Below are 8,423 nucleotides of genomic sequence, written 5' to 3'. Positions count from 1 at the left end.
AGTCGCATAATTTTTAGCTTTATGTGCTTGTAACTAAAGATTCATATCTTGTCGTGGGAGAGTCCAAATAATGAACCATTTAATGTTTCAAAAATTAGACTTCAATATCTAAAACATTTCCAAAACTTAGAATCAAACACCTTCATAATCAACCCGGATAATATTTTGAAGCCAACTTTAGATTCCACCACGTAAAAAAGTTCAGATTTATGCAGTCACACAAAACAAACCATATTTAGGTGTAGGAAAGTCAGAATCACAAACCGTTTTATTTTTTGGAAACTTAACTTATAGATCTATAACATATACAAAATGCCAAACTTAATACTGTAGGGATAGTTTCAGATAATTGTTTGAATTCAATACTAAATTCTGACACAACGACGATTTTAGATTTGTGCGACTTCACCAAAACTTTTGTATCTTGATGTAGAAATGTCGAAATCATGAACCGTTCAATCTATTGGAAACTAAACTTCAAAATATAAAACATATCCAAAATATAAATTTAATACCTTAAGAATAGTTTCAGATGATAGTTTGAAGTTGATACTAAGTTCTGACATGGCGGTGATTTTAGATTTGCGCAACTTCGTCAAAACTTTTGTATCTTGGTGTGGGAAGCCTCAAGATCGCAAGAACTTTTTAATTGCTAGAAGTTTAAATTAAAGAGCTTAATTCTCACCAAATGTCTTGGGGTTCAAGTCTCACTGAATTTGAAACGTCGTGGAGGCTTGCCAAAAAAAAACTTGAAGGTTTGGATAACATGAATGCATAACGAATTCTAGGACTTCAATGCAAATGCTTGGCAGGCCCCTAGCAGATATTAATCATTTCATTGCAGACACCAATTTACCATAGCAACTTGCCCCTTTAAATCAAACGGGACCCAAATTTTAACAGAAAAATGGTATCTCAACTCGATTTTCAAGTGCTGATTGAATGGATTACATTCCACCGTACTTCATTTGAATAACGATTGGGCACTATGTATCTTTTGAACTCATGCAACTGAACTCAGAATGAAACTCTAAGCTGCCTATGTACCTCGGTGAAGAGGATCAAGTCATACCGTAGTTCAAGATGGGTGATTTTTTTCTTTCTTATTTTTTTTTATGTCCTAACTTTTGCCTAGGCCTCCTCTTTCGAGATTTCAACCTGGTGGACTCTTTTTTTATATGTCCTAACTTTTGCCCAGGCTGCCTCTTTCGAGGTTGTCAACCTAGAAGACTCTTTTTTTTTGGTGGGTCGTACACAGTTTAGACTCATGCGGTTCAAGAGTGTAGGAACATGCAGTTTAGGCTCATGCGTCAAGGAGCGTTGCAACTTCAAAGATAATACTTCTTCAAAAACTTACCATTGATCGGGCCGATTCTCATGCCATCTGCATCAACCAACTTGTAAGCCCCACATGAGTAAGCTTCTTGTACGACATATGGCCCATCCCATTTTGAAGTGAACTTCCCTACAGGTTTATGGGAAGTAATAATGGGTCTTAGTATGGCCAGGACTTGATCTCCTACTTGAAAGGATCTCTGGCGAACTCTTTTATTGAAGGCGCGAGATAATCGTGCTTGATAACATTCAAGACTCTGTTGAGCTTCCAACCTCTTCTCATCAAGAGCCTCCAACTCTGCTAATCGAAGTCGGGCATTTTCTTCATCGGTGATGCCTTCTTGAATAGCTAATCGTAATGAAGGTATTTGACGCTCGAGTGGCAAGACGTCTTTAACTCCATAAACGAGTGCATAAGGGGTCGCTTGTATTGGCGTGCGGTGAGTTGTCCTATATGCCCACAGAGCTTCCTCCATACGGTCATGCCAATCCTGTTTGGATTTGGAGATGACTTTCTTTAACAAGTTGCATAGAGTCTTGTTGAATGCCTCAGCTAGACCATTGGCGGCAACATTGTACATAGAAGAGTTACATTGCTTGAAGAGTTCACAAATCTTGTTCAACATTGTACAAAGAGTTCACAAATCTTGTTCATCAACCTATTGTCCAACGGCTTGCCATTATCCGTTATTATGTAACGAGGAATGCCAAAGTGATAGATAATGTATACTCGAATGAAACTTGCAACATTTTCCTTCTTTACCTCCTTAAGAGCAACAACTTCAGCCCATTTTTAGAAGTAGTCAGTTGCAGCTAAGATGTATAGGTGCCCAGCAGAGGACTTTGGCAGTGGTCCAACAGCATCCAATCCCCAAGCATCAAACGGCCAGGATGCAACAGTCGGGTGCAAAACTTCAGGAGGTTGATGAATAACATTCGCATGGAATTTACAAGCCTTGCATCTTCGAGCGTAGTCCAAGCAATCTTTTACCATCGTCGGCCAATAATATCCCATCCTTTTTATATGGAAGTGGAGCTTTGGTCCAGACTGGTGTGACCCACATACCCATAATGTGCCTCTTGCAAAGCTTGGAGTGCTTCTTCTTCCCCTAAGCATCGCAAGAGTACTCCCTCGAATGACCTTCTGTATAGAGTATCTTTGTAGTAAATGAAGCGAGGTGCACGACGACCGATTTCAGTCCTTCTCCTCAGATTTTCTGGAAGTATCCCATAGCATAAGTAGTCGATAATGGGTTGTCGCCATTCTTCTTTCTCAATTTCAGAAACAGTGACAAGATGCTTGAGTTCATTTTCTTTACCTTCAGCCTCATTTGGCAGCGGTACTACCCATTTTTGGCAGACAGTAACTTTTGTTTGATTAGGCAGGGTTAATGATGAAGCTAGGGCAGCTAAAGCATCAACCTTCTTATTTTCTTTCCTTGGCATATGCTGAATAGTCACATCACCGAGCCACCCCATTAACGTTTTAGCATAGTCATGATATGGGTGTAGTTCAGGCTTCTTAACCTCGTAACTACCTAGATGTTTATTGACCACTAACCAAGAGTCACCAAAGACTTGCAATTATAACAGCTTCATTTTGACAGCCATTTCAAGCCCAAGTATTAGTGCTTGATACTCAACAACGTTGTTAGAGCAGAGTTGCATCAACGTAAAAGAGTAGGGCAGAACTTCACCTTGAGAAGTGAAAAATACTACACCAGCACCAGGTCCTCCGCGATGTGCATCAAAGTACATCTTCCATGGAGGCTGAACTTCAACGACCATTGTGTCCTCATCAGGTAGTTTGTCAGTTAGCTCCTAATCATTAGGTATAGGGTGATCTGCCAAGAAGTCCGCTAGCTCTTGTCCTTTTATAGACTTTTGAGGGATGTATACGATTTCAAATTATTGAAACTGGAGGTACCACATTGCTAGTCGATCACTAAGGACAGGTTTTGACATCACGAACTTGATGGGATTTTCTTTTGAAACAAGACGGATAACATGAGCTTGAAAGTAGTGCTTCAAATTTTGAATTGAGAAGACTAGCGCCAAACACAACTTTTCAATTGGCGAATAATTCAGCTCATTTGGTGTCATCATCCTACTCAAGTAGTAAAGAGAGTTTTCTTTCACCTCACTATTTTCTTGGGCTAACAATGCTCCAATAGAACTTTCTTGCGCCGCAATGTATAGTATCAATGGCTTTCCAGGTATAGGAGCTTCTAAAACTAGAGGTTTCATTAAGTAGGTTTTCATACTTTCGAAGGCATTGCTACAAGATTGGTCCCACTTGATAGGAACGCCTTTCTTTATGAGGCGACTAAATGGTTGGCACCTCCCAGCTAGGTTCAAGATGAATCTTCTAAGGTATTCTAGCTTTCCTTGCACACTTTTCAATTCATGGATATCCCAAGGCTTAGGCATTTTCAAAATGGCATCCACTTTGGCTTGATCAATTTCGATCCCTCGATGTCAGACAATGAAACCAAGGAACTTTCCAGAAGTAACTCTAAAGGTACATTTCAATGGACTCATCCTAAGTTGGTACCTCCGGAGCAATCCAAATACCATTCTCAAGTCTTTCAAGTGGTCGCCCTTCTCTCTTGATTTTACCACCAAGTCATCAACATAGCATTCGACATTCTTGTGGAGAAGATCGTCGAAAATATTCTACATAGCCCTTTGGTAAGTAGCACCAGCGTTCTTCAAGCCAAAATGCATTACTTGTAGCAATAAATACCCTTGGGGTGCAGAATGCAGTAAGCTCTTCATCTTTTGGTGCCATCCGAATTTGGTTATAGCCCGACGAGCCATCCATGAAAGACATTTCCTCATAACCAGTAGTAGCATCGATCATCAACTCTGGAATAGGAAGCGGGAATTCATCTTTGGGACACGCATTGTTGAGATCCCTGAAGTCGACGCATACTCGAATCTGGCCATTCTTCTTCTTTACAAGGACAATACTTGAAACCCACATTGGGTATTTAACTTCCCAAATAAATCCAGCTTCAATGAGTTTGTTAACTTCGATTTCAATCAGGGGAACCAAGTCCGGCCTAAAGCGCCTTCGAGCTTGCTTAACAGGACGAGTGCCATTCTTGACTGCAAGGTGATGGACTGCCACTTTAGGGTCCAAGCTAGGAATTTCTTTGTAACTCCAAGCAAAGACATCACTAAACTCCTTGAGTAACTCAATATAAGTTCTTTCTTCATCAACTTCTAGTAAAGCACTTAGGTAGGCGGGTCTTGGTTCTTCATCAGTAGCAAGGTTAACTTCTTTTAAGGCATCAACCGTTGCCTTCACCCCTTCTTCAAGTTTTGGGGGAGCATCTTTCGCATCCTCGTCTTCTTGAGGGTCCCCATCGTTGAAGGATATATGATAACACGGTGAAACATCGTCCAATTTCTCATCATCCTCCATTAGAGATAAAACACAATGCTTGCTTTGTGCATTAACATGATACGAAGAACCCACACTTTCTTCAACTGCATCCCGTTCTTTAGTGTAGACCACAATGTATGGCTTCACCTTCAATACTTCATCACACGAAACCATGACTTTTGTTTGTCGCTTCATTCTAGAAGGAACCAAACTTTGGAAATCTTTAGAGATCTTCTAAAATTTGGACGAAGTGGGTGTTCTTGTATTTTGATAATTTCTCTGAAACTTATTCCCCTTCTTTAATGGACCCAATCTCTCAAATACAGAAGTTCTCATAGTTGATTTTCCAAGTCGGTCAAATACATAAGGCATGTTAGAAGCGGCAGATTCGTCTTCTACCCGCCCTTCTTATTGAGATGCGCACTGGTGACAGTTGCTTGTATCCCAAAACTTCATGTGGTTGCCTCGTTGCAACTTCTGATGGGAGCTTCCCTAACTTTGACGGCTCATTGGGATTGTATCCAGCTTTTGCAAATAGCTTGTAAGCATTAGGGTCAAAACCTTCATCTGTTCGCTTTGCAGGGAGTGCCACATTCTGCAAATGATTTTCTGCTACAAACCCTGCAAGCGGCTTCGAGGACAACTTTACTGCCTCAATTCATTTTATCGGAAGAGTTAACTCCTTTAGCGTGTTAGTTTGGAGATTAGATGATTCGCCCTCGCCTTTCTTCCTTTTAGGGACATATTGGAGCGCGAGACTTACTTTCTTTCCATAAGACGCAATATCCCCTCTATATGATTTATTCGCGTTGGGTTGTATCTCCTCAATAACAGCTTCGGCTCTACCAGCAATCACCTCAGATCTTTTAGTTGTGGGCTCGTCATTCTTGCTTTTCATGCCATCATTAGCTTTTAGCTCCTTCACAATGCGGTTCTTCAAGTAAAACTTTGCATCGGCGAAGTGTGACTCAGCCTCGGTGAATGGCTCATCATCAACAACTATCTTTTTCTCGACTTCACCCTCGTAGTACTTCAAACATTGATGGTAGGTAGATGGAACCACATTATTCTTTTCTATCCAAGGCCTTCCAAGCAAGACGTTGTATGAAGTCTTTGCATCGATCACATGCAGCCATGCACTTGATTGCATAACTACAATGGTGATTCCCAACCTAATCGTACCTATGGCTCTTTGCCCCCCTTGGTTGAATCCTTGGATAATCACACGACTTTCTGAGAGTTCGTTCATGGGAATACCAAGTACTTTCACAGTGCGAATTAGCAAAATGTTCACTGAGGATCTTCCATCAACCAAATATCGATTTACCCTTTCATCACACATATAGCCAACCAGGTACAATGGGCGGTTATGAAGAGTGTCACCTAGCAGAAGATTGTCATTTGTGAATGTGACTTTTTCCTCACAAGCATTAAGTTCTTGAGGAGTGGACTCGATGAGCTTTTTTCGAAGATGGTGCTAATGGTAGGTCATCACTCTTTTCTTCCCCTTCGTCAGCATGGCAACAGGAGGCATCAATACCCCCACGAGAAATCTTCCTGCGGAACTAACTTGGTAAAAGCTCCTCCAAGGTCACTGGATGTCGTGGCTTTTGAGGGTGGTGCACCTCCACTTTTTCTATCTTTAAGTGCATAACTGGATTCGCTTGGTCTTTTTACCATCATTTTCCTTGTTGGTTGTTCTACTGATTCCTTTCGTGGGCTCCTTTTGTGGTGCCTACGACGAGTCACCAACGTCCAACCTTCATCATCCTCAGGTTGATTGTCTTCAACTTTGTTGTTCTCCAGTAATTCTTCATCTTTACTTTCTTTAAAACGACATAATTCATCCATACTGAATGAGCCAAAGGTGATAAAGACTTAGTTTGCACTTGCTTTTTCATCTTCAAGCACAATCTTCTTTTCACAAGCCAAGTCCATAACTTTGTCCTTGAAGACAAAGCACTTCTCCAGAGGGTGGCTCACAAGTCGATGGTATTTGCAGTAATTTGGGTCATTTATTTTCCCAGCTTCATTTGGTCGCTTCATTTTCGGAAGCTCAATGAGATTTAACTGGAGGAGTTCTTCAAAAATAGCTGGCACATCAGAATCCATAAATAAGTACTCTTTCTCTTGCATTTCTTTTAGAGTCAACTTTCCACTTGGCTTATCTCGAAAAGAAGTGGATTTCATACTCTGCTTCTTGCTCACTTTTGTCGTGAACTTTACAAGTGATGTGTTGATATTCATAGCTTCTTTGCTTTCAGGCTTGGGTACGAACTTGCCCCACTTCCTGACTTCTTGCTTGTCGTTCCCCTTGCGAGGTTCATAGATGGGCAGCCTTTCATTTCCAGCAGAGGCCATGCGCAATTCCATGTCATGGGCACGAGTTGCAAGTTCTTCAAATGTGCTAGGCTTGATACCTTGCAAGATGTAGCGCAATCCCAATGCATGCCTTGGATGCACATCTCTATGCCCGAAGCTTCACTAAGCATGTCTTTGCAGTTGAGGCTTGCATTCCTCCAACGATTGATAAAGTCGATAACTGGTTCACCCTTTCATTGACGAGTATTTGTAAGTTCTATCATACTCGCAGTATGTCTCGTGCTATAAAAGTGATTAAGGAATTCTTGCTCTAGTTGATCCCATTTATCAACAAATCCAGCCTCGAGGTCCGTGTAACAATCAAAAGCATTTCCTTTTAATGAGCAGACAAACTGCTTGACGAGGTATTCGCCATAAGTCCCAGCATTGTTGCATGTCTCAACGAAGTGCGCCACACGTTTCTTTGGATTGCCTTTGCCATCGAACTGTTGAAATTTCGGAGGTTGATAGCCAGCATGCATCTTCAGCATATCAATCCTTGAAGTGTATGACTTTGCGTAGGTAAAGGAGGACTTGGAAGCAACTTCATATTTGTTTTTTATAGTCCCTTCAATGAACTCCTTTAGTTGATTGATTGGAATCATCCCTTCCAAAGAGACTGGAATTTCCTTAGTGGATGCAACTTGTCGTGGGGGAGGATCAATCTCTTGAACTTCTGGGAGTTTGCCAGGTGCATGGGTGGATTCTTCTTCCATCAAGATTCCCACCCTATCTGTTAGCTTGTCGATTCTAGCATCTTGATTTTGCATGCACTTGGTCAAGCCAGTGATTGCTTCCGTCAAGTTTGCCAACTGCTCCTCCACAGATAAAGTGTTTGTCACCATGGCTTGCATGATTGTCGTGGACGATGGAGAGTAGCATGGATTTTCACACAGATTGATCCTTAATTAGCTCACGCTATGTGGTATAAGTGGGGAGGATCCATCACTTGAAGCATCATCATCTTCCCTCACATTAGAGTGATTGGATCCGGAGAGGTCAAGTAGAGCAAGAGTTTTCTTGATCTTTTCAGCAACACCGCTCCCTCCTTCGGGTGCATTTGTGGGAGGTCTCTCTCCTTTTGAGGATGAAGATTCAAAAACAGGGGTTGATGCAGAGGACACTTGGGGTGCTTGTTGTCCTAATGAGCTTGCTTTGCTCCTTGTAACTGGTCCAAAGTTTCCAAAGGTAACATCGAGAATGCTTTCCACATCAGCATAGAACCTGGAATTAGTAGCCTTGGCGGAAGTTGAACTGGAGTTGATTTTCTTGGAAGCCATTTCATTGTTCTTGAAATTTGGTGATTAAAAAGTTGAGATGAGAGGTAGAGATTATC

General features: G+C 41.5%; 1 protein-coding gene across 1 annotated transcript; it reads right to left on the bottom strand.

Moving 5' to 3' along the window:
• Positions 1 to 2,919: 2,919 nt before the first annotated feature.
• On the bottom strand, positions 2,920 to 6,068 carry LOC138892490 (uncharacterized). The gene is made up of 5 exons (XM_070176208.1): positions 5,490 to 6,068; positions 5,191 to 5,378; positions 4,637 to 4,922; positions 4,082 to 4,525; positions 2,920 to 3,156 (listed from the first exon to the last, which is right to left on the bottom strand). The coding sequence occupies exons 1-5, from the start codon at positions 6,066 to 6,068 to the stop codon at positions 2,920 to 2,922; spliced, it is 1,734 nt and encodes a 577-aa protein (XP_070032309.1).
• Positions 6,069 to 8,423: the final 2,355 nt, after the last annotated feature.

This window comes from Nicotiana tomentosiformis, chromosome 5 (assembly GCF_000390325.3).
Source record: "Nicotiana tomentosiformis chromosome 5, ASM39032v3, whole genome shotgun sequence".
In the NCBI taxonomy this organism is placed as follows: domain Eukaryota; kingdom Viridiplantae; phylum Streptophyta; class Magnoliopsida; order Solanales; family Solanaceae; genus Nicotiana; species Nicotiana tomentosiformis.
Note: the sequence above shows the minus strand (reverse complement) of the source record. Positions and strands in the feature narration are given on the sequence as shown.

What these genes read in the sequence shown, in the direction of transcription:
- LOC138892490 (XM_070176208.1), bottom strand. Translation starts at nt 6,068, where the DNA reads ATGTGTGATGAAAGGGTAAATCGATATTTGGTTGATGGAAGATCCTCA. An exon ending in AAGAAGGGGTGAAGGCAACG is followed by an intron (nt 4,526 to 4,636) that starts GTTGATGCCTTA and finishes GAGTTACTCAAG; the next exon opens with GAGTTTAGTGATGTCTTTGC. An exon ending in CTGCATTCTGCACCCCAAGG is followed by an intron (nt 3,157 to 4,081) that starts GTATTTATTGCT and finishes CCTAATGATTAG; the next exon opens with GAGCTAACTGACAAACTACC.